Genomic DNA, 27,337 nt, shown 5'->3' with positions numbered 1-27,337 from the left:
CATAATATTAGTAGTCCGCCTTTTATTCTGTTGTTATTTTATTGGCACGAGTGCATTTTTAATATGTGAACGTCGTAATACTATGTGAAAAATGGTTCTTAAAAAGTTTTTCGTTTCCTCTGAACATATTGTCAGAGCTATTTGTTCGTACTGCGCGACTACAAACGAAAATGTTAGTGATTTTTTGAAATCTTTAGTGCAACTCAGTTACACGAATCAAACTTGGCACGAAATTTGTCGGTTGATTTTACCTCGTAACTTCCGTCCTGAATGCATATCATTATATCAAAAACGAGTGCATGCTGTGTTTCGATACAACCAAAAAAAAATCATTGAAGAAATATGCAACCCTGTTTGTAAGCAAGATGGAAGTCCGTCATCACGGGTTGGACAGGTACATTGCACACATCAGACTTCTACAGAAAAAAAAGACAGACCAATGGATACTTCTAGTTGCAGCACTGACGACCCACATGATGATACAGCTTCTGAAGGTAAAGGTTATTATACTTCATTGTGTAGTTGTAAAAGTAAAAGCATTTTAAATTTGAAAGCTAGTAAAGGAAGAATATATAGACAACACCGATAAAAAAATTGTAATTTTGGCCCATATAATAAATCAAGTTATTGTCATGGAGGGTGCTAATATGCATGAAGCCTCCAGGCTAAAAGTACTTTTTCTACCTCAGACGTATTTAGAGGTCTAGATATTTTAATAGGTAAAATAGGGATTCTTACTTATATGGATTCGACAAGGGCTATAACTGGGTCTTATGGCGCTCGTGAAGCTCATATGTGACGAAAATTACTACCGTCAGTACAACTACCGTCAACTATCATTAATAATTCCGATATTGCTGGCTTGTGGGCTTCAATTAATTTATTAAATATTTATTAAATGTACGCGTACCGTTGAAAAACAATGAAAACTCACCCGCCCCGTCAATTTTCCTTGTATATTTTAGTCTTAATATATTGTATAATAAGAAACGATGTGTGTGCTTTTTAGAAGAGCCTTCGTTCTGTTTCTTTTGTTGTGAGCGCAACTATGTGATAATTATCAGCTCAAGTTATTAGTTTTAACTTTTTCTTTAATTTGTTAAACACGACAGTCGTTTGAAAAAACGCATTTCCTAGTAAAAGACGCACATTTCTTATAAAGTTTTCGCTTCAATTCTAAGCCTGTTTATTTTAGAATTATTTTCTATGGAGCTAAAACTAACCTCATGCCGTAGTAGCCTCACCAGGGACGAATCGGGCCTAAGGGGCCCCGGGGCTTCATTTTTTTTTTTTTTATTTGAGCCAAAAAACAATGGAAATCACTGTCATTCTTCCACGCACGACTTTGATAAGTCTTTCAAGCCGTATAAAGCCTCCAGTCTAGGAAAACACTGAGTTTTCCGACAATACGTATGCAGGCGTATACTAAAAAAATTGATAAAAAATTGTATTTTTTATTAAATCCATTGCACCACTTGAAAAACGAATGAAAAACATTTCCATCAGTCCCCCACACAATACCAGTAACTTTTTGAAGCCGTGAAAGGCCGCCAGACTTGAAAAACACTGAGTTTTCCGACGATACGTATGCAGGCGTATACTAAAAAAATTGATAAAAATTGTATTTTTTTTAAATCCATTGCGCCACTTTAAAAACGAATGAAAAACATTTCCATCAGTCCCACACACAATTCCAGTAACTTTTTGAAGCCGTGAAAGGCCACCAGACTTGGAAAACACTGAGTTTTCCGTCGATACGTATGAAGGCATATACTAAAAAAATTGATAAAAAATTTTATTTTTTTTTAAATCCATTGCGCCACTTCAAAAACGAATGAAAAACATTCCCATCAGTCCCACACACAATTCCAGTAACTTTTTGAAGCCGTGAAAGGCCGCCAGACTTGGAAAACACTGAGTTTTCCGTCGATACATATGCAGGCGTAGTGAAGCTGATAGTAGCTCCACGCAAAGTAGCCTCGCCAGAAACGAATCAGGCCTCAAGGGCCTCAGACCTTAAAATTTTTTTTATGCATGGTTCAAATATAAAAGAAAGTACATCAATGCGATTCAATACCTTAAATATTTATTTATATTTTTAGCACAAACAAAGGTCGCAAAACTTAGAAAATTCACCATTTTCGCAGATACGCATACACGCGTACACCAACAAAGTTGGAAAAAAATTCATATTTTTTTTAAGCATTTGTGCCACAATAGAAATACATAGAATACACTTCTACAATATGTACACACAATACCTGTGGACTTTTTTAAGTCGTGAAAGGCCGACAGGCTTGAAAAATCAAGGGTTTTTTGCAGATGCGCATACTCGCGTATACGAACAAAGATGGAAAAAAATTCATTTCCTTTTTTTAGCGCTTGTGCCACAACGGAATTACACATGTGATGTGGCAAAAGTTCTTAATGGGATCCTCGCATAACCGAAATCTTCGTGTGTTTTAGAAACGACCAACGGTAAGTCAGAGAAGGAGGCACACACCTAGACCAGAAATGTAGCGTGCGTACGAGTAAATGTGAGAATGTAAGTGTCGAAGCGTCGGCACGTAAGAATGATCCGGAAGGTAAGGTAGGGTCCAGGTAAACCGTTTGCACACAAGTAAGTGATCGGACGAGGGACGAGGGGATACCGACCCAAGGGTCAGGAAGCAGAGCGCGAGACGAAAAGGGCGGAGGGAAAAGGCAGTAGAGTTTCGACCATCGAGAGAGAGAGCTGCCGAGCGCGAAGAGAGTGTCTGCGCCATTTTCTTTGCTGTTTCGTTTTCGTGGCCGGGACTCGAGACGAGCATCTTGTTGGCGAATCCTTTTTCCTGGGGCGTACGCGGAGATCGGGAAAGGGGTCGAGCGGTACGACGGGAAAACGCGACGAGTGTGTGCAGGAGAGAAAGTGACGGCACCTGAGGTACCGTGAGAGCGAGCGAGAAGAGAGGAGAAATAGGGCTGATCCAAGCCTACTTGGCCCTGAGCGCTGGTCGCCCCGCTGACGAGACGTCCTCCTCTGACAACCCTAGCCAAGCCGAGAAGTAGGGAGCTTTACGCAGCCGGGGAGCAGGATCAAGGGGACTCCGGAGCGTCAACTTCTCGGACTACCATCCACGACGACACAGCCGGCTCGCTCGCCTGCGAGAGACGAGTAGCATAAGTCAAGGTACTGTGAATAAGCTAGCGGGGACACAACAGGAGAGGGAAAAACATCGAGAGTCCATAGAGAGGGCGAGAGCCACGAGCCGGGGATAGGGAGCGTATCGAGTGCGCCCCGATCGGGCCTTCACCGAGACGCAGAGACGGGCACGTCGTGCCAGCGGGTGCGAGAGAGAGAGAGAGAGAGAGAGAGACAGAAGGGCACATGAGACCGAGAGCGAGTAGTAGTCGCGTAGTCGTGGTGTAAGGGCGGGACGGATCGAGAGCCGGCGTCGGGACGCTGTGAGTTGTAAGGCGTGTTTGTGACCGTCTCCGGTCTCGATGGCAATCCACGCCTGGGACCTATAGGTTACGCCGAGTGTGAGTGTGGGGGTGTGTAGGTACGGACAGGCTACCACGCCGAGGGGACCTGATTCCATACCGAGAGTAGTGTGAGAGGGGAAGTGGGTGTAAAGGCGCGTGAGTGTGTGTGCGTGTGAGCGGACTAGCGTGGCTCTCCGAGCGCACTTCTGGCGTTGTGGTGGCGATCGAGGGCCTGCGCTATGGCATCGGGACCGAGAGGAGTGTACGTGAAGTGATTGTAGATAGCGGTTGTGGTTATTTTCAATAAATCTGTAAAATAAAGTCAACATCACCTTTGTGTTCATTTGCCCAGACGCGAATCCCCTTTTGAGACAGGTCCAGTGAAGGGGCGAAGAGGGAGAGTGTTGCCGAGCAGAGACGTACGAGAGAGAATAATAACGATATTTTTCTCTCGAACGGTTAGTCACCTTGGAGAATGTAAAATCCACGTTATACACAGAATTCACTTCTAAATTATCAACACGATTTTTAGTAAATGCGTTTGGAAATGTGTACACATTGGAAATGTGTATTTTACTTATTTTGAAAGAGTCACAAGGGCTCAAAAAAAGATATCAATGTATTTCTAACTTTTTTCGTGTCCGCTTGTATGCGTGTAGTCGGACAACTCTTGATTTTTCAAGCCTGGCGGCCTTTTACGACTTAAAAAAATCCATAGGTATTGTGTGTGCATATTGTAGAAGTGTATTCTATGTTTTTTTATTGTGGTACAAATGCTTAAAAAAATATGAATTTTTTTCCAACTTGTTTCGTATACGCATATATGCGTATCTACAGAAAACTCTCGATTTTCTAAGCCTGGTAGTCTTATATGGCTTAGAAAAGTTATAGGAATTGTATGTAGATATTAAAGAAGTGTATTCTATGTATTTTAAACATGGCACAAAAGCTACAAAAAAAGATATGATTTTTTTAAACCCTTTTTCGTATACGCGTGTTTGCGTTTCTGCGGAAATGGTGTATTTTCTAGGTCTTGCAACCTTTGCTTGTTTGTGCTAAAAATATAAATAAGTATATTTGAATTATATTAATGTACATTATTTTTAAGTTGAATTAAGAAAAAGAAAATGTTGAAGCTCCGGGGCTCTTGAAGTTTGTCAGAGGTATACAGTCAGAAGTACACAAGTAAATATTTTAGTAGAAAAAAATTTTTTTTTAAATTAATATTGGTTATGTCAACAGATATAGTAAGTGTTTATTTTAATAGTCAGAAAACATGCAACAATCAAGAATTTTGGTCGATTGCGGCACAAATCATTGAATGACTTTTTTTTGTATTTATCAAAATAATTGCTCGATCTTCTGCTTTCCTGTATATTTTTCCTTTTCTAGTCCTTTTTATGATGCAGGATTCATATTTTGTCAATCACTAATTAATCTCATTTTTCTGAATGTTATTAATTATCTTATGCATTTTTAGACATAATGAACAGTTCTACTGGGTGTTATGGAACAACAAGTCCATCACATCATGCAACAACCCCCGACAATACGTACGATAGTATTTCTGAAAATAGTAATAATTTTCTAAATGACTCTGAATCTGAAGACGTTTCTTTACCGTTTAATAAATCGGAGAATCGAAAACCGTCAAGTCGAGAGCTGGATAAGGTTACTGCAATACCCGAAGAAACGAATAAAGAAAGAGAGAGTCAGCAATGGATTGAGCAAGCATCGTTTCAATTGCCTAAAGAATTTTGGCAGAAAAATTTTGCGGGTGAAGACAAAAAACGTATAAAACAAGGTTGGTGTGATGACTTTAACAAGGAATTCCAAAAAAAATATATGTATTGCATATTATCAATCAAAAATAGTCGACTGTATGGTAAAGAGAAAAAAAGAAACAATAATTATTTTTGGGTATTAGCTACATGTAAGTACTCCACCTGTACGTCGTATAAATTTATTATCAACGAAGCTATACATCCACCCTTTACCGATTATACTGTTAAAGTCTTTACCTCGAGAAAAATTTTTCATGATCCACAAACAAAAGAGACACACCGTCGTTTAATAAAAGGCGAATACAGAGCTCAACTGTCCGGTCATCTTGAAAAGAAGTCTGCTGCCTTAGTGAAATGGTCAAAAGTGAAGAACGTTCCAGAAGATGTTTTAGCACAAGGTAATTTAAACGATGCACCAAGTTCATCTGTTCTTCAAAAAATAAAAAGCGAGAGCCGTGCTAAAGATGATCTTGATAAAAATTATCATGCGTACATGGAAAAGCTACAAAAACAGTATGAGATGTTGTACGGTGACACAATTAAAGGTTACATACAATTTCACGCCGTTAAACCACTGCTGATAATTATGTTTACTGAAAAACAATTTGAGTTTTTAAAAGGAGTAGACCATATCTTTTTACATTTAGATGCTACTGGTAGTATCGCCACTCGACCCAGTTACGCCCAAGAAAAAATGACCATCTACTACTACGCTCTATTTTTGTCTGGAAATAAAAATTTTGCACCACTTGAAGTTGCAGAGGCCTTTTCTTCTTTTCATACAGAAACTGCGATTCTTTTTTTTTACGATTTTTTGCGGATAATTTGAAAAAAATAACTGCTAGGAGAATCGAAAAAGTTGTCACCGACTTTTCTTTAGTTTTACTTAAAGCCTCATGCTACACATTCAATAAAATCAGTCTGTGTGAGTACGTAAACGTGTTGTACCACGATATAGAGATTTAAAAAAAAATTAAGACAAATTTAACTATTATTCACTCGTGCTCTTCACACCTTATAAAAAATATAATAAAAAAAGTTAAAAATTGTTTTGCTAACAAACAGCAGTGTAAAGAACGAGGAATAGCTATTTATTTATTTAGTAGCTTAATACATAGCTCTAGTCTGTCCGATGCTGCGATATATTTTGAAACTTTTGTCAGAATCTATGGTAATATTCATGAAGACAAATATCTTTAAGAGCTTACTACCAGTATTGTCTTCAAAAATGATGAAACTGCCGAAGAATTCGATGATAACATTTTAGTACATGATCGTTACGATAATTATAATGAATCAGTTGGAAACTCTATTAAATCTTCCTCACAGTATTACCTTTTTTTTGTAAATCCAAAGACGAAATTCTTAAAAAATTTCCAACAAATACTAATCAAAACGCGTTTTATTCTGAAAATCTAATGAACTACGTCTTAGATTTCTTGTTAGTTTACTTTCCAATCTGGTCAGCTGTTGGAATTTCACGCTTTGGCTTAGCAAGGGAAAGTAATGCTGCTGCTGAAAATGGTTTTAAAGTTCTTAAAGAACAAATTTTAGATGGGGAAGAGAAAATATCCTTCTCGCGCATAATACAAAAAAATGAGGAAGTAATCCAGGCAAAAATTCAAGAAAGAAAGTTTCTCCTACTAACTTCACGCCAAAAATAAAATAAAAGAAAATTAACTAACAATGAACTTGCAGAGAATGACATTAACTCGAGTTCTGATGTGCCACTAAAAAAAGAAAAATTAGAAGTTGAGGTATGGCAAAGAAAAAAAAAATTACAAGAGGGCCTAATAGATATTTGACACAATCTAAATTTATAATTGAAAAAACAGCTATAATCGACAACATAGAAAAATTAATAAGCGAGATGTCAGATAGTATAAATAAATCTAAAACTATAATAGCAAACCAAAAAAAAAAAAAACCTTTGACAACGTCTACTGCAAAAATATGTGAGAAAAACGTGAATACAGATGAAGTGGCATTGTTTAGTACATCAGATAGCAGCACTAAAATCACCGATAGTGTAACAGCAGCTAATGAGAGAAATAATGAAATTATGTGTCATAAATTCTTATTTTCTCATTCCGTCGATCTGTTTCAATTTAATGAATATCCTAATGGTTTTCCCCAGTATTCATCAAACATAAATGGTTTTGTAATCGACATCACTAGTTATAAAACGTTACATCCGTACAACGATTTTGAGCAATACTTGGATGATGGAATAATAAACGGCTTTTTTAGTCTCTTGCCTGATGTTGCAAAAAACAGAGACGTTTCAGTGCAATGCTTCGATTTTTATTTTTTTGAAAAAATTTTAAAATGTGGCTATATTAGTAAACGTTTTATAAAGTGGGCTAGAATACAAAATGTTATTAATAAAGAGATTTGGCTTATTCCCATCAACAAATCAGAGCACTGGACGTTGTTGATGGTCATTGTTGGATTACAAATAATGGTACACTTTTACGCATGGCGAGCCAAGATCACAAGTGATAAATGGCATATGTACTCTTATTTCGAGTTTGACAAAAAAACAAGTGCCCTGGAATGAGTGGAAAATTTACGTGCCAAATAACATCCCGAAGCAACAAAATAAAAAAGGTAAAACTAGTGGTAACTGTGGAGTGCACGTGTGCACGTGGGGAACCATCATTGCGTCATTTACATCTACTCAGTTTTGTGAGGATGATATGAATAAAATAAAAATCGCTATGGCAAATATTTTGTTTCACTCACAAACAAACGAAGATAAAGCTGTAAGAGTTACAGAAGGGCGGAAATACTTACTGCAAGACCTGGAAAAAACCAAAGACGTACAGTGCAATACAGGTGTGTTGTCGGAAATACAAGTATATAATACACCTCCAATAGAATTTCAAAGTACATTTGAATTTTGTGAAGCCTTACCCTTACTATTACCAGATAAATTTAAAACTTTAAGAAAACCTGTAAAATCAGGTGGACAGATGTGACTGCATGTATCTATAGACCAAAAAATATTGTTTATGTTATTTTAAATGCGTGTGTAAATATAAATATTTGCGTATTGTACTAGTCACATACTGAGATTAAAATAAACCTTGTGAAAAACATTAGCCTGTTACGATAAACAAAGAAAAATAGTTTACAATGTTACGTTAAGCAAAAAATGTGATTTAAAAGCATGTGATTACGTTTGAAATTAAATACTACTAGAAATAATTAAAATCGTTTCTTATCTTAAGCAAATCTTGAAATATATTTTTAAGCAAATCTAAAAAATATTGACTTATAATTTTTTACCACAGAAAACCAATTTCATTTATTTGATTCGAAATACGAAGGGCATCGGGTACTGTTGTAGGCTCCGAGATATCAATTGTAAATAATTAATAGGCAATGCTCATTTTATAAAGAAAATTATGACTCATATTTTATCAGATAATGTAATTTTTGTTAGTCACGTATGTTTACTTAAAATTTTATTTTATTTTTAATCACACGACCAATATAATAGTCTTTCAATATCATAATTGTAAACATAAAAAAAACTACATCAGATTTGAAAGAAAACATGATTTAATTACGAAACTTTCAGCCCATTGTTGGTCCAATAAGTCAATGTGTCGATGGTAACGTATAATAATTTATTAAATAATGATTATTAACTTTTTACTATATACAAACTATTTAAGATTACTGTGAGCTACAAAAAAAATCCAAAGAGAATTGAAAAGCAATAATAATTTCTAAAAAAAATCAAATGATAAATCAGTTGAACTACGATTGTTTTCGGCCTTTAAGCTGCAATTAATCAAAAAAGTTCTTGCTTATAATTATACTGCTAACGTAAAAGTCATTAGGAGTTAATGTTATATTAAAAAAATGCCACCAAACTAATTTTCAAAGCAATTTCATTTTTAGTTCATTAGCTATAACCAATTTTCCATAAATTTAGTCAACGTGTCGCTGGTCGCGTCTAATTGTTTTGTTTCATAATAGAAGTTATCACTTTTCTGCGGACTTACAAATTAATTGAGATGATTTTATGCTTCTTAAAATCAAGTAGACAAAATTTGGAGGCAATTGTATTTTTGTAAAAAAAGTTATGGGTAATTATTCCAAAAAGTTAAGGATTTTTAAGTTTTCCGGCATGATTATTTGTCAAATGTTGTTGTTTATAATTATTCTGCCAACGTAAAATTTATCAGGTGTTGTTGTAGACTCGAATAAGAATATTTGTGCCAATTTTCAAGCCAATCCTATTTTTGGTTTGTGAGTTACAGTAAATAGTTGGTCAAATATTTCGTTTCGTCGCTGGTCGCGTGTGATTGTTTATTTAATAATAAAAGTTATCAACTTTTTGCCGACTTACAAATTATTTGGGATCATTGTCTGCTTCTTATAATCAAGTAGACGAAGTTTGAAGGCAATTGTATTTTTGTGAAAAAAGTTATGGGCAATTGTTCTATAAAATTACGGATTTTTAAGTTTTCCGGCATGATTATTTATCACATGTTGTTGTTTATAATTATTCTGCCGACGTAAAATTTATCAGGTGTTGTAGACTCGAATGAAAATATTTGTGCCAATTTTCAAGCCAATCCTATTTTTGGTTTATGAGTTACAGTAAATAGTTGGTCAAATATTTCGTTTAGTCGCTGGTCGCGTGTGATTGTTTATTTAATAATAAAAGTTATCAACTTTCTGCTGACTTACAAATTATTTGGGATCATTGTATGCTTCTTAAAATCAAGCAGACAAAATTTGGAGGCAATTGTATTTTTGAAAACAAAGTTATGGGTAATTATTCCACACAATTACGGATTTTTAAGTTTTCAAGCATGATTATTTATTAAATGTTGTTGTTTATAATTATTCTGCCGACGTAAAATTTATCAGGTGTTGTTGTAGACTCGAATGAGAATACTTGTACAAATTTTCAAGCTAATCCTATTTTTGGTTAATGAGTTACAGTAAGCGGTCTTTATTACATTGATTCGTACGGCTTTAATTATCGTTTATTTATACATTTTATTGTTATAAACAGTTTTTTTAAGTTAGAATTTGTATAGATCCACTATCATGTACTTAAGAACTAGAAATATAGGCGAATGGGAGGTTTTTTTTATTAAAAATTTTTATTACTTTGTAGAGCGCTCCATATAGTACGTCGGCCAAGTCCGTCGGCTAGCTGCAGCTTCATAAATCAGTCTTATTTACTTAACATAGAAGCACACTCCCGCTCCGATACTCAGCAAAATATCATTTAATACTCCAATGTTTTGATTTAGTGAGGAGCCACCTTAAACGCAGCCTATGAAAAAACCAAGAATGACTTTTATTGAAGATTAATTAAATGGAATAGCTGAACTTAATAATAACAAAGTCGATGAAAGTGGTGAGGACAACAACTTTAATGAGTAGTTTCATGTTTTAATAACTTTGCATAAAAATTTTTATTTCAAAGTATTTTACCTTAACATATTTTACAATTAAAATCAAATTTTTAATATCTAATTGTAGAACTCAAATTTCTGTACCTTCGAGTTCAATATCTCGAAAGCGCATCAAGATAGAGTTTAGTATTATTTTTCCCAAAATCCTTACTAAGTTTGTTATGGAAAACCACACTTACTTTTCGTCGCCACATGAATCGTAGGACCTGCGATTACTCAAGCCACTTAAAGACGTATGTATAGGCTCAAATAGTTTTTATTCCTGTCATCACTGTGACTTATGTTAATTTATGTGAGCAATTTTTATGAAATTGCAATCATTTTTTAAAAATTATGCAACACTTTTAAGTACATAAGCACATAGTACATGTTATAGAAATTACAATCAGCCGATATACACCTTACCATGTTTTCAAGAATCAAATATTATTAAATTGCGTACATCTTGTACTTCTTATGACTAAAACAGTGACGGCAGTAGACCATAAGCAAAAAAATGGCTAATTTAGCAATGTTGCTATGTTCTGTATTAAAATGTTCAGTCACCTCAGTTCTCAGAACATTATGAAGCAGTACATCAGATACGAGATTTTCCTTTAGATGAACGTAAACGTTTCACTATTGATAATTTTTGTAAGTTCCTAGCTCTTTTAAAAAGTAGTTTTTCCAACAACGCAAATATTTACATATTGAGCTGTTCACATAGACATTTTTTGCTTAATTTAATGTGAACGTTCATATTGAAAAGAGGGTTCCACTGTTCCGCTAAACTCAAATTGAGTGAACAGACTGAACAGACCTATGCTGTGTTCTATGTCAGTCAACGTCTTAGAGTGAGGTCAACGTAGCTGCCACTGTAGGCTTTGTAGCCTGCATCAGGCAGCCTGATGGAAAAAGAGGTATAGGTATGTTCAGTCTGTTCACTCAATTTCAGTTTAGCGGAACAGTGGAACCCCTTTTTCAATTTGAACGTTCACATTGAATAGGCAAAAAATGTCTATGTGAACAGCTCCGATAACGTGCTGACTCCGTGAACTCTACGAGCAAATTTCATAATATGCTATAAAAAAATGATAACTGCAAAATCGTAAGCGGGTGTAGCAGCTACTTTGCAAAAAAACGTCGGACGTCTCAGTTTTTTGCTTAAAATAAAAATGAAATGAGCTAGTCAGGGAGCAAAAATGATTATTGAATCGGAGCACTTTCATTCATAGAGGTATCATTACTAAGTGTCGCAACTCTATAGACCAAGAGCTAAGGCCGAGGGGTGGTCAAATTTGAACCAGCCGCCGCACTCTCACTAGAATTAAAGAACCTTATGATTCGTAGAGATCCAGAATACTTCGATTACATTTCATAGTAATAAACAGTTATGTGGTTATTATAGTGGTGCCATGTGGCAGGGTTGTTAATATAAGTTGCTTTTTAGAATTAGATGTTTTGAAAGTTTTAAAACTTAAAAGTTCTGTTTTGTTTGCTACAATCTATAAAGCTATAGCTACAAGGCATAGGGTCTATAGAGTATAGAGGTAATGCGTGTTGTGCTCTCCTACTGTAACTAGTGTACGAACCCTTATCCTTTTTTGTCAATCAGTTGATGCCGGGGATCTCAGAAGTGAAAGAATAACTTGGCGGAAAATTCAAATGGACTAAATGGGGCATGACGCAGAAACCCAGATAACACTTTTATGCATAATAAATTAATAAAATAAACCCAAGCTATTTAACCCAAAGACCCGGGGTACTACTAGCAAATATCTCAAATAATAAATTGTTAAATTTAATAACAAAAGCGCCTTTCACCCAATGACCCAAGGCGCTTACTGGCAAATGTATTAATATTAATGGCTCAATTTAATAACAAAAGCGCCTTTCACCCAATGACCCGGGGCGCTTACTGGCAACCCTATTAAATAATTAATTGTTAAATTTATTAACAAAAGCGCCTTTTACCCAATGACCCGGGTCGCTTACTGGCAAATGTATTAAATGATAAATTGTATAACACAAGTGCTTATTCCCTGATAACCTCAGGCGCTTACTGGCCACTTTGTTAATTATTAAATTGTAAAATTTATAAAATTGTACTATTAATTAATAATTTATTATTTAATAGATTTTCCAGTAAGCACCCCGGGTCATCGGGTGATAGGAGCATGTGCTATTAAATTTAACAAATTATTATTTAATATATTTGACAGTAAGCGCCCTGGGTCATTGGGTGAAAGGCGCTTTTGTTATTAGATTGAGCGATTAATATTAATACATTTGCCAGTAAGCGCCCTGGGTCATTGGGTGGAAGGCGCTTTTGTTATTAGATTGAGCGATTAATATTAATACATTTGCCAGTAAGCACCCCGGGTCATCGGGTGATAGGAGCATGTGTTATTAAATTTCACAAATTATTATTTAATTCATTTGCCAGTAAGCACCTTAAGTCGTGGGGTAAAAGGCGCTTTTGTTAATAAATTTATTTATTAATATTAATACATTTGCCAGTAAGCACCCTGGGTCATTGGGTGAAAGGCGCTTTTGTTAATAAATTTATTAATTAATTATTCAATACATTTGGCAGTAAGCGCCCCGGGTCATTGGGTAAAAGGCGCTTTTGTTATTTAATTTAACAATTTGTTATTTAAGATATTTGCTGGTAGTCACCCCGGGTCATTGGGTTGAATAGCTTGGGTTTATTTTATTAATTTATTATGCATAAAAGTGTTATCTGCGTTTCTGCGTCATGCCCCATTTAGTCCATTTGAATTTCCCGCCAAGTTATTCTATCACTTCTGAGATCCCCGGCATCAACTGAATGACAAAAAAGAATAAGGGTTCGTACACTAGTTACAGTAGGAGAGCACAACACGCATTACCTCTATACTCTATAGACCCTATGCCTTGTAGCTATAGCTATATAGATTGTAGCAAACAAAACAGAACTTTTGAAAGTTTTAAAACTTTCAAAACTTCTAATTCTAAAAAGCAACTTTTATTAACAACTCTGCCATGTGGTCTTTTTTATTAACCAGCCGCATCTTACACCAATAGGTGTAGATTATAACGTTGTGCTATTTGCGGCAAAATTAGAATACATCTTATACCCAAAAAATTGACCTTCAAAAATAAAGACTCCTTACCCAATCTTATCTATGACACTCATCTGAGATAATAGATAATTCGTCATAAATAAGATTATAGATAATATCATAGCCATATGAAACATGTAAACAGCTCGTTCTTATGTACGGCGCTAAAGCACGCTTAGGAAGAGACACAACATCAAACCTAGGTATCTGTTTCTCTTGCACGTTGCCAAAGGTGGGGGTCAGTGAACTAAGGCCAGCTGCTGCAACCTCCCCTCCGTTAGCAACTTGAGAATGAGAGAGAGACATATATACATGTTCGATATTGTTTCTCTTTCTACGTGTGCTTCAGCACCGTACATAAGAACAAGCAGTCTATTTTTTATATGTCTATGGATAAGAATACAATATATCTTTATTCCTGCTCCTACAGAGGTATAGGAAATAGGAATAGAGGAGAAAAGGGGGCGTGACATGCGACAGCCGAATTCGCTACGTAACGGGGCATCTGTCCAGCGTTGGGTTAGGCGGATTCAATATCGAAACTTTTTTCCTAGATTGTAGAGTTATGTATACGATCTAGAGAAAAAGTTCCGATATTGAATCCGCTCGAGCAGACAGCAGAGCAGTGAAGGGTCGTTGCCAAAGACACGCGGGAATTAAAAATTGTAATATTAATAACACAAGTGACTATCACCCAATGACCCGGGGCGCTAACTGGCCTCTCTATTAAATAATAAAATATTAATTACTAACACAAACGCCTATCACCTAGTGACCCAGGGCGCTAACTGGCCTCTCTATTAAATAATTATGTATTAATTTTTAACACAAACGCCTCTACCCTAGTGACCCAAGGCGCTTACTGGTTGCTTTATTAAACGATATATATTATTAATTAAGAGCACAAGCGCCTATAACCCGATGACCCGAAGTGCTTACTGGCCTCTCTATTAAATAATAAAGTATTAATTATTAACACAAGCACCTATCATCTAATGTCCCAGGGCGCTTACTGGCCTCTCTAGTAAATAATAAAATATTAATTTTTAACACAAGCGCCTGTCACCCGATGAACTGAAGAGCTTACTGGTCACTTTATTAAACGATATATATATATATATATATATATATATATATAATTGATTAATAACAGAAGCGCCTGTCACCCAAAGACCCAGGGTGCTCACTTACTACTGTATAAATTAATAAAAGGATAATTAATAACCCAAGGTCCTACCACCAAGTGACCCAGGGCGTTGACTGGTCGTTTTATTAAACGATATGTAATATATTAATTTATAGCACAAGCGCCTGTCACCCAATGACCCGGGGTGCTCACATCCCACTGTATTAAATTAATACTTATTAATAAATAACACAAGCGCCCATCACCCGATGACCCGGGGCGCTAACTGGCCTCTCTATTAATTAATCAAGTATTAATTATTAACACAAGCGCCTATAACCCGATGACCCGGAGTGCTTACTGGCCACTCTATTAAATAATAAAACATTAATTACTAACACAAACGCCTATCACCTAGTGACCCAGGGCGCAAACTGGCCTCTCTATTAAACAATTATGTATTGATTTATAACACAAACGCCTCTATTCTAGTGACCCAAGGCGCTTACTGGTTGCTTTAATAAACGATATATATTATTAATTAATAGCACAAGCGCCTATAACCCGATGACCCAGGGTGCTTACTGGCTACACTATTATATGATAAAATATTAATTATTAACACAAGCGCCTATCACCTGATGACCTAGGGCGCTCGCTGGTCGCTTTATTAAACGATATATATTATTTATTTATAGCACAAGCGCCTGTCACCCGATAACCCAGGGCGCTAACTGGCCTCTCTATTAAATAATAAAATATTGATTAACAGCAAAAGCACTTATCGCCTAATGATCGTTGTGCTATTAATTAATAATATCTATTGATTATTAAAGCAACCAGTAAGCGCCCCGGGTCATTAGGTGATAGGCGCTTTTGCTATTAAGTAATAATATAAATCGTTCAACAAAGTGACCAGTAAGCACCCTAGGTCATTGAGTGATAGGCATTTGTTTTAATAATCATTATTTTATTATTTAATCTGTCTTTGCAGCGTTGGGTTAGGTGAATTCAATTTCGGAACTTTTTCCCTAGACCGTATATATAGCTTCACGATCTAGTAAGAATGTTCCGTCGAGCAAACAGCACAGCAGTGAAGAGGCATTGCCAAAGACGCGCGGAAATTAAAAATTGTAATATTAATAACGCAAATCTATATTACCCAATGACCCGGGGCGCTAACTGGTCTCTCTATTAAATAATAAAATATTAATTATTAACACAAGCACCTATCATCTAATGTCCCAGGGCGCTTACTGGCCTCTCTAGTAAATAATAAAATATTAATTTTTAACACAAGCGCCTGTCACCTGATGAACTGAAGAGCTTACTGGTCACTTTATTAAACGATATATATATATATATATATATACATATAATTGATTAATAACAGAAGCGCCTGTCACCCAATGACCCAGGGTGCTTACTTGCCACTGTATAAATTAATAAAAGGATAATTAATAACCCAAGGTCCTATCACTAAGTGACCCAGGGCGTTGACTGGTCGTTTTATTAAACGATATGTAGTATTAATTTATAGCACAAGCGCCTGTCACCCAATGACCCGGGGTGCTCACATCCCACTGTATTAAATTAATACTTATTAATAAATAACACAAGCGCCTATCACCCGATGACCCAGCGCGCTTACTGGCCTCTCTATTAAATAATAAAATAATCATTAACAGCACAAGCACCTATCTCCTGATGACCGTTGTGCTATTAATTAATAATATATATCGTTTAATAAAGCGACCAGTAAACGCCCTGGGTCATCGGGTGATAGGCGCTTGTGCTATTATTTAATATTTTATTATTTTACAGAGTGGCCATTAAGCATGTCGGATCGTCGGGTGATAGGCGCTTGTGTTAATAATTAATACTTTATTATTTAATAGAGAGGCCAGTTAGCTTCCTGGATCATTGGGTGATAGGCACTTGTGTTAAGTATTAATACTTTATTATTTAATAGAGAGGCCAGTTAGCGCCCCAGGTCATTGGGTAATAGGCACTTGTGTTATTAATATTACAATTTTTAATTTCCGCGTGACTTTGGCAATGCCCCTTCACTGCTGTGCTGTCTGCTTGACGGAAAACACTCTCACTAGATCGTATAGCTATATATACGATCTAGGGAAAAAGTTTCGATATTGAATCTGCCTAACCTAACGCTGGGTGTAATCCGCAATCGCCGCCAGCAGTTAACGACGTAACAACGTTGCGTGGTTGGGGGCGCTACTGTCGATTTATTGGTGATGTGATCCGCAATCTCACCAGCAGTAAAGCAGACGACGTCAGTCTACTTGCTCTTTTTCGTGACATTTTCCGACATTCTATCGTCTGCTTTGCTTTGTTTACAATCAGAAAATGTTACGAAAAAGAGCTAGTAGACCGACGTCGTCTGCTTTACTGCTGGTGAGATTGCGGATCACATCACCAGTAAATCGACAGTAGCGCCCCCAACCACGCAACGTTGTCACGTCGTACATTTGTAACTGCTGGCGGCAATTGCGGATTACACCCGCTGTGTCTTTGTCTGGCAATTATGTTACTGGTCGAGTCCTACATGACATTGAATGAACTGTAGGATTCAGGACGAAGAAGTAACTAATAAAGTGGCTAAGGCAACAAGGACAGATGCTCCGTTACACTTAATTATGCTGTCGCTGCCGCTAATGGGCTGGTATAGCCATAGAGATATAAGGATAGAGTGCACTAGAGGCTGAATACAGCGATACGGTAAAAGAAGGAGATGGTTGCCGAGTGTGCTCTCTGTTTTTTTCTACCCGAGCGCTGTGATTGGCTGATGCTCAAGAGGCAATAATTTATGTCAGGGGCCGTACCATATAACTATTTTTCTGTACATCGGCCTATGCTATAACATAGGCCCGCGAAGCTGAAAAAAGTTATATGGTACGGCTCCTGTAACTGCCACTAACGGCCAGAATACCCCCTTGAGCAGCAGCCAATCACAGCGTTCAGCTTAAAAGAGATGGAGAGGAGACTCGGCGACCATATCTTTATTTTAGCGTATCGCTCCCCCTCACGTACATTAGAATAATTAGCGCACTCTATCCTTATATCTCTATGAGTATAACACTTTTTCCCTCTGTTTTAATACCTTTATGCATACTCCAGACAAAAGACATCGACATTGCATGCATCACAGAAACACACTTAGACAACACAAAAACCCTTCACATACCAAATTACACGGTACACAGACGTGACAGATGCTAAAAATTCCATAGCGAAGTGGCTGTCCTTGTACGCAAGGGCATCTGTCATCGAGTCATAACAGAGATTAGTAGAGAGATTACTGACTGCAATGCTACGGCGCGAGTTCACTTTTGGCCACTGTTTCGAGCGCCCCGTCGTGGCCAAGCGGTCGAACCAGGCACACATATTTTTTATTTTATTTGAGAAGCGTGGAGGGGGTATACCGAGTGTGTGCCTACGGATTCGCGTGGGAATGGGAATGTAGGCACATACTTTGGAGACGCGTGGAAGGGGTATACTGAATATGTGCCTGCGGAGAGAGGAGTGGTGCATGGAAATGCCGACTACAGCCATATAACTATATATACCCGCGTATATCATAGCGAAAGAAAGCGACGAGTCTTTCTCGCTGTATACTAACTTCTCAAATATAAGGCCTTAGAAATTAAGGGGAAATAGAAAAGAAAAAAAGATTTCACATCTAATATTTGTAAAATAAAAAACCTATTCTTTCATTTAACAATTCTCTATAACATATGAAAGCTTAAGAGAGGCTAGCCATATTATTTTTCGAAAATTAAATCATAAAAATAAATGTTTACGCAATTGGAAGCTCAGACTTTCAAGGCATTTATTTTTTAGTTCTTCTTGTACTTTGAATTTTCGTTTAGTACTGCGTATCAAAGTACGTTGAAAAAATATTTAGCTTGAAATATTTTTTGAGGTTGATAGTATGGCTATAAGCACCTTAAATTTAAATTATTATTTTTACTTATCATAATCGCTATGAACTGTAGGCCAAGCTCCGGAGGGTATCATTGAACATATGTAACTTTAGGTTATATGGGGTCCGAAGTTTGAATAGCTAAGATGGCTAGGGCTTATGCCTTCGACGGCATATTTTGGCGATTTGGGGTTCAATTCTGATTGCCATTGGAATTTTTTTTTTTTTTTTTTTTTTAATATAATTCAGTATTCTATTTCAATTTCTTATTGCAACTTTTATTTTAATTTGTGAATATTGTCAACACTTTTTTTTCGTGCACGTTAAAAAAATTTTATTTTTAATACTGTGTCACGTACATAGATTCCTACGCAACAACTGACTATTAAATAATTTATTACGTTAATAGTTATAGCTGGCAAGGCTAATTCATAATTTTAAAGGTAATAATTTGAATGATAGTAACATTGATAACTAACTAAATACTTGGTAGATCATATAAATCTTTATGTGCGTATTCGTATGCTTGCATGTGTGTGATCTCAGACTTTTTGACCGATGTCAATGATTCAGGACTCAGAAGGATTACTTTTTCATATTGTTACGATGGCTTGGGAGAAACAATCGTCATAGCTTTTTAAGGTTGTCATACCTCTTGACGATTTCTTGATTTTTTTAAGCAGATTGTTGTATTATTCAGGTGAAAAAAATATTCTTATACATATTTTAGTTTTACTTAGGAAAAATTCAAACAATTACATTTTTTTAAATCTCTCCATACGTTATACAGTTTCATTTTGAACAATAAAACAATTTTTTTTCTTTCGATTCATGCATTCAAAATTAGTATTTCAATAAGATTGATAGAACAATTCCCTAATTTGTAATTTTAATTAAATTCTTAACAAGATCTTATTTCATACAGTACGAAAAAACTACATTTTCTATTTTCGCACACTCCATAAGAGTTTTTTTTATAGGATAATTTCTACTTTAATGTGATAAATATTATGATTTCATTGACAGGTTTTACACATCTGAGCTTGTAATTTATGTATGTACATTTTAATACTTACTGTAGCTAAAAAAAATAAATGTAGTTTGGTTTGGTCTTAAATATCTTATACGATTGTTTCATTAAAAAAAACTTTAGATTGCAATAAATGACTAAAACTTTTAATTTGCTACTCAACATAATTTAATATTGTTGAATAAATTTCTACCTGCAGAGAAAATACTGAAACATTTAATGATAGCAAGGCTCATTCATAATTTTATGATACCAAACAAATGATTTTTAAGGTTATGAATAAAATTTAAATGGTTTCAAACTTCCCAAAAATTATAAACATCTAGTTTACAAGAGAAAATAGCCAAAGGCCCAAAAAATTTACTTTCGTTTTAATAATTTTCTTAACAATTATCACCAGTAAATTTCTACAATAATATTTTTTTCAATCAAAAATAATGGGTGCTTAATATTTTTATGCTGTCAGCACATAGATATTAAAATTATGTCAAATTCTACAATCTAAATTGCACCAGTGGCTTTGATAAATCCAAGCAAACTTTACATATTATTAAAATTGATACAACAATTTCCTTATTTGTAATATCAATTTAATTTTCGAAATAATTTTATTTTATAGAGCCCGAATTGCTTAATTTTTATTTTTGCTTTCCATAAAGTTTTTAGATCTTTTATTTTTATTTTCATCGAATAATAATTTTATTTTAATAAAATAAATACTATGTTTCCTTAACAAATTTAACTAGTCTAACGTTTTAATTTATATGTACTTTTAAACGCTTATTTTAATATTTTTTCGTTTTTTTTATTGCTGAGAAAGCAGTAATATGTTTCTCGGTAGCGATTTAAAGTGTTAGATAATTGTGTGAATTCTTCCCAAATTTGGCACTGAAAATTTGTTTATTGGTAACATTATACCCTCTAATAAAAGAAATTATGTGAAACAATAAGCTTAGATTCTTTTTTTTAATATAGAAATTTGTATAAAAAAAATTAAAATTTTCGATTAACAAGTCATTGGAAGCTATTGAGAAATACAGATTAAAAGCGGAGTGCTTTCTGGCGTATAATCACATAAATGAAGCAATAATTTGTATTGATATAGTAGATCGTACATACTCCGTATCATGTGGTAATACGCTTTTCTATCATTAATAAATTTTGTATTAATTATTGAACAACGTGGCCAGTAAGTGACCTATGTTACATAGAGATTGACCACAGTGTTATTAAGTAATGCTTAATTGATTTATGCATATAAACATACATACTTCTATTGCCAACTTAAAGTTAAAGGAAAAAAAATTTACTCAAAGAAACCCTTTTTTTCCTCTTGATTTAAAAAAGCTCTTTCATGTCTTCTACTCTGAAAAGACTGTTTCTTGCGCTGACCCACCGACATTATTCAGCGATTCAAGAAATTGTAAGACTTAAAAAAAAATTTGAACCACATCCTAAATTATGAATAAAAATCGGGCCTTACTTTAAATAAACAAATTTTTAGTGCAAAATCTTCAAAAATCCACTCAGTTTTCTGACACTCTAAAAAGCTATCGTTAAATGTTTCAGTATTTTCTCTGCAGGTAGAAATTTGTTCAACAATATTAAATTATGTTCAGTAGCAAATTAAAAGTTTTAGTCATTTATTGCAATCTAAAGTTTTTTTTAATAAAACAATCGTATAAGATATTTAAGAACAAACGAAACTACATTTATTTTTCTTAGCTACAGTAAGTATTAAAATGTACATATATAAATTACAAGCTCAGATGTGTAAAACCTGTCAATGAAATCATAATATTTATCACATTAAAGTAGAAATTATCCTATAAAAAAAACTCTTATGGAGTGTGCGAAAATAGAAAATGTGGTTTTTTCGTACTGTATGAAATAAGATCTTGTTAAGAATTAAATTAAAATTACAAATTAGGGAATTGTTTTATCAATCTTATTGAAATACTAATTTTGAATGCATGAATCGAAAGAAAAAAAATTGTTTTATTGTTTAAAATGAAACTGTATAACGTATGGAGAGATTTAAAAAAATGTAATTGTTTGAATTTTCCCTAAGTAAAACTAAAATATGTATAAGAATATTTTTTTCACCTGAATAATACAACAATCTGCTTAAAAAAATCAAGAAATCGTCAAGAGGTATGACAACCTTAAAAAGCTATGACGATTGTTTTTCCCAAGCCATCGTAACAATATGAAAAAGTAATCCTGCTGAGTCCTGAATCATTGACATCGGTCAAAAAGTCTGAGATCACACACATGCAAGCATACGAATACGCACATAAAGATTTATATGATCTACCAAGTATTTAGTTAGTTATCAATGTTACTATCATTCAAATTATTACCTTTAAAATTATGAATTAGCCTTGCCAGCTATAACTATTAACGTAATAAATTATTTAATAGTCAGTTGTTGCGTAGGAATCTATGTACGTGGCACAGTATTAAAAATAAAATTTTTTTAACGTGCCCGAAAAAAAAGTGTTGACAATATTCACAAATAAAAATAAAAGTTGCAATAAGAAATTAAATAGAATACTGAATTATATTAAAAAAAAAAAAAAAAAAAAATCCAATGGCAATCAGAATTGAACCCCAAATCGCCAAAATATGCCGTCGAAGGCATAAGCTCTAGCCATCTTAGCTATTCAAACTTCGGACCCCATATAACCTAAAGTTACATATGTTCATTGATACCCTCCGGAGCTTGGCCTACAGTTCATAGCGATTATGATAAGTAAAAATAATAATTTAAATTTAAGGTGCTTATAGCCATACTATCAACCTCAAAAAATATTTCAAGCTAAATATTTTTTCAACGTACTTTGATACGCAGTACTAAACGAAAATTCAAAGTATAAGAAGAACTAAAAAATAAATGCCTTGAAAGTTTGAGCTTCCAATTGCGTAAACATTTATTTTTATGATTTAATTTTCGAAAAATAATTTGGCTAGCCTCTCTTAAGCTTTCATATGTTATAGAGAATTGTTAAATGAAAGAATAGGTTTTTTATTTTACAAATATTAGATGTAAAATCTTTTTTTCTTCTCTATTTCCCCTTAATTTCTAAGACCTTATATTTAAGAAGTTAGTATACAGCGAGAAAGACTCGTCGCTTTCTTTCGCTATGATATACGCGGGTATATATAGTTATATGGCTGTAGTCGGCATTTCCATGCACCACTCCTCTCCGTAGGCACATATTCAGTATACCCCTTCCACGCGTCTCCGAAGTATGTGCCTACATGCCCATTTCCACGCGAATCCGTAGGCACACACTCGGTATACCCCCTCCACGCTTCTTAAATAAATAAAAAAATATGTGTGCCTGGTTCGACCGCTTGGCCGCGACGGGGCGCTCGAAACAGTGGCCAAAAGTAAACTCGCGCCGTAGCATTGCAGTCAGCAATCTCTCTACTAATCTTTGGTCATAAGTACGGACACTGCCAACTGCGAAGCAGTCGGCATCGAAGTACGCACCACCTTATCTGCCTTCATCATAATCATCTCCCTCTAGTCTCCTTTAACAAAAGATAAAAACCTCCAATGCAGAATCCTGCTGTTTGACTCCAACATCCCTAAGATGCTTGCTGGAGAATTTAAATACCAAGCACAAATCGTGGGGATGCAAACACGAAAATCCTGAGGGTCGTTCCCTCCTCAAACACTTTCACAACCTCAACATCAACACTGAGGTTCCAAGTGAACCGACTCACTATCTGAGCTCACCAGACCAAGACTCAGCCATCTTAGACATATTTTTGACGAAAAACTTGACCATCCCCAGACCTCCCTTGCAACCATAACCTAGTCTACCTAGAAATCGCTAGATCTCTTCTCACCATACCCGTTACCACCAGCTGCATAGACTGGGTCCGCCTTGCGTATAACCTCAAATCCGTCCTATTCAAATTTCATCGATCCCACCTGAAAAAGAAAGACGGAATTCCATGTGTGATTACTTCTGTAACTGTAATACCTTCAGGAAAACCATGTGGCATTACATTTGGTTTTACGTATAGCATTACATGAGGAGTTTTAGATTGGTAATGCCATATGTAATTCTATTTGAAAAAACACATAGAATTACAAATTAGAAGAAGGAAAAAAATTTTGTCATCTAGAAATAACTGCAGAATACTGTAATGCGTTATTTACTGTGAACAATTAATGTTACCATTAGGATAATAACTCAAAAACATGAGGATTCAAGTAATATTTCAGGAATAAAAAAAAAAAAAAAAAAAATGTTTTATCTGTAGAAGTAAAATCAGCTGAAGCCCCTTTTTTTGAAGTTATTATCCCGATGGTAAGACAAATTGTTACCGCAAATAACTTATTATGGTATTTTGCAGTTATTTCTAGATGATAGAAATTTTTTCTTTTTCCTATTAGTAATTCCATGTGTTTTTCCATATGGAATGACATATGGCATCACCAAGCTAAGACCCTCTATATAATGCCATATGTAAAACCATGTGTAATGCCATATGGCTTTCCTGAAAGTATTACAGAAGTAATTCTACATAAAATTCCGACATTTTTTTTCAGGTGGGGTCCCATCAGGTCCCAAACGGAACTTAACATAGCATTGGACGAATTCACAGACAAACTCAACAGGTGCACACAAGACGCCACCACAACAACCACAGCTTCCCAACATACACTTGATCCCCCCCGCGACCTCCTGCATCTCATCAAAGAGAAGTAGAGATTCCAGAATTTCTGGCGAAAACGGAGAACCCCCGAACTAAAAGTTCACCTTAACTTCCTTGAAAGGGAAGTCAAATCCCAAGTCTTTGAATTCCGAAGCAAGGAATTTAACAAATTCATAGCCGAGGCAGAGTCCCACCCTAGAAATGCTTGGAAGGTCTTCAAAAAAACAAACGGCCTTATGTCCCCCCCCCCCTCCTTTAACAAGGGAACAAACTCTACTCGCTAGATTCAAACTAACCAGAGATCTTTGCAGATTCGCTGCAAACTCAATACTCCGCCCCTAACCTTTGCGCTGAAGAACTAGCGCAGGAACACGCGAGAATCAACCACATGTTGCAGCAGCAGGTCCTCAACAATCCAGATTTCAAACACTGCACACCTTTCGAAATCAGAGGCATCGTCCGCTCCCTAAAAACTCGGAAAGCCCCTGGCAGTGACGATATCTCCAATAGCGTCCTGAAAATCCTCCCTCAAAAATTTATAACGGCGATTTGCAACATCACCAACACCGTGATGCGCCTTCGTTATTTTTCAATTGCGTGGAAGGTGGCTGCGGTCATCTGCCTCCCGAAGCCGGGAAAACCCCTCAGCTACCCCGCAAGCCACAGACCCATTAGCCTACTCTCATCGCTCAATAAAATCACTGAAAGCGTCATTCTTACCCTCCTAAACAAGCACGCCACGGAAAATAACATCCTTCCCAACGTGCAATACTGTTTCAGAGCCAGACGTTCAGCCGTACAATAGCTTCTGAGGGTCACCGAAGACCTCTCCGATAACCACATCCACAAAAACTTCACCGTGATAGCTTTCCTAGATGTACAGCAGGCCCTCGACAGATTTTGGCACGAGGGCCTCCTGTACAAGCTTATTCAGTTAGGTTTTCCGCAATACCTCATCGGCACTATCAAATCCTACCTTTCGGACAGATTCATTCACGTTAAAGGAAGCGACTCCTTCTCCGACCCCCGTCCAATAACCTCCGGAGTCCCCAAGGCTCCAAACTCTCACCCACCCTTTTCAGCATTTTTTGCCACTTCCTGCCCCAGTGCCAAAACATCAACACGTACGTCTATGCAGACGACGTCGTGGTCAGCTGCACGTCAAAACAACACTCGCGGTGTACTACCTTTCTAAACGAGCACATCGTCACTCTCCATAACTGGTATAGTTTTTGGTAACTGGTCATAAATAAGGCAAAGACTATAGCCATGCTTGTCTTAAGGAAAAATCTAAGGAAGAAACTGCAGAAGATAAACGTAAATGGAGTAGAAATCGACTGGAACTACTCCGCCAAGTACCTCGGCGTAACGCTAGATCGTCGACTCACGTACGTTCCGCATATCAACAGCACCCGCGGTAAGGCATACGGAGCCTTCGTGAAACTAAAGCCCTTCTTCAACAACAAAGCAGTCTCTCATGAGACCAAGCTGCGCACCTTCAACGCCATCATTTAGAGCATTAGCACATACGCGATACTAAGGTGGGGTGGTGCAAAGGGAAACCGACTACAAGACATCCAGGGCCCTTTCATGAAGATACTGAGGTCGGTCCTGGATATTTCATGGTATATCAGGAATACCTAGATTATCAAGGAGTTCAACATCGTCCCCCCAATACAAGCAGCCCCCGTCCTTGCGTCTAAAATCCGCGCCTCCATTACGGACCACCCATTAAACCCCACCATCGCCGCACTCGCGAACATTCAACCCGGTCGCTTCGACCTTATATGACGTCCATGCGCTCTAGCACAGAATCCCGAGGACCCTCAATGTACTCTAGGTCTTCAATCCTCCCAGCTGCCATCGGATGCATCATCTCCATTATCTCGCCGAAACAAACGTGACTTTAATTCGTACGCTCCCTTCAGGAGCACCCTTCTATCTGCCATATCCTTTACGGCCTCAATCCTATACAACACTTACACAAATCACAAGTACGCTTCCAATACCCAGCGGACTCACACATCTACACACACACACACACACACATACAATAACACCAAATTGAAGCTTCTCTAACTCTATTCCGGCGCCAGCCAAGATTCGAGCTTCGCCCAGATAATACGTAAGTGCCCCCTTCTCTCATTCCTTTAAGAGCGAGCTGGCCTCCGAAATTCTCTGTTATTTTCTTTCTTCTTTTTCCTCTTATGCCCTTTTGTCTTCTAGGGGAGTGGTCCTAATTAACGAACCTGTCCCATGCAGGGAGGTTAGTTTTTAGTCGGTAGGCACACCGAGTGAATCCGACACAACCAACGGATTAGCTGGGGTGTCTTTGAAGATTTTCCTCTCCCCGCTCCATCATTAAAAAAAAAAAAAATATATCTATTTATGTATTATGGTAAGTTGCGGCTGGTTAATCAAAAAGATCCTACGGCACTACTATAATTTTCACATAGCTCTTTACCACTACGAAATATGACCAAAATATTCTGGATCTCGACGAATCATAAAGTTCCTCAATTCTGATGAGAGTGGCGGCTGGTTAAAATTTTGACCACCCTTTGGCCGAAGCTTTTGGTCGACTATGTCGCTAGTCGCAATTGCATTAACTGTTGATATGGCATAGAGATACTAGAGATAATAACCCTTTAAGAAATGCAGATTGCTCGGTCCTGCATACGCGTCTGAAGTATGAATAGAAAGAGACATAGCATTGAGCGCGAATATCTGTCTTTCTTACACATTGACAACGGTTGACCATTGTGAGTCAGTAAACTGAGTA

At 36.3% G+C, this 27,337-nt stretch overlaps 1 protein-coding gene across 1 annotated transcript in view; it reads left to right on the top strand.

Annotated features, from left to right (window-relative positions):
• LOC149373779 (uncharacterized) overlaps positions 1–24,608 on the top strand; it is a 33,381-nt gene extending 8,773 nt beyond the window's left edge. Inside the window, exons 4-6 of the mRNA XM_089595704.1 lie at positions 4,946–5,269; positions 5,522–5,762; positions 24,449–24,608. Coding sequence (XP_089451830.1) covers positions 4,946–5,269; positions 5,522–5,762; positions 24,449–24,608 — 725 coding nt within the window. The remainder of the gene's footprint in view (positions 1–4,945; positions 5,270–5,521; positions 5,763–24,448) is intronic.
• The last annotated feature ends 2,729 nt before the right edge of the window (positions 24,609–27,337 follow it).

Source organism: Copidosoma floridanum, unplaced genomic scaffold, assembly GCF_036245765.1.
Source record: "Copidosoma floridanum isolate Cflo_tuat_1 unplaced genomic scaffold, Cflo_Japanese_pri ptg000027l, whole genome shotgun sequence".
Classification (NCBI taxonomy): domain Eukaryota; kingdom Metazoa; phylum Arthropoda; class Insecta; order Hymenoptera; family Encyrtidae; genus Copidosoma; species Copidosoma floridanum.
The sequence above is the reverse complement of the archived record's forward strand: the minus strand, read 5'-3'. Positions and strand labels throughout refer to the sequence as shown.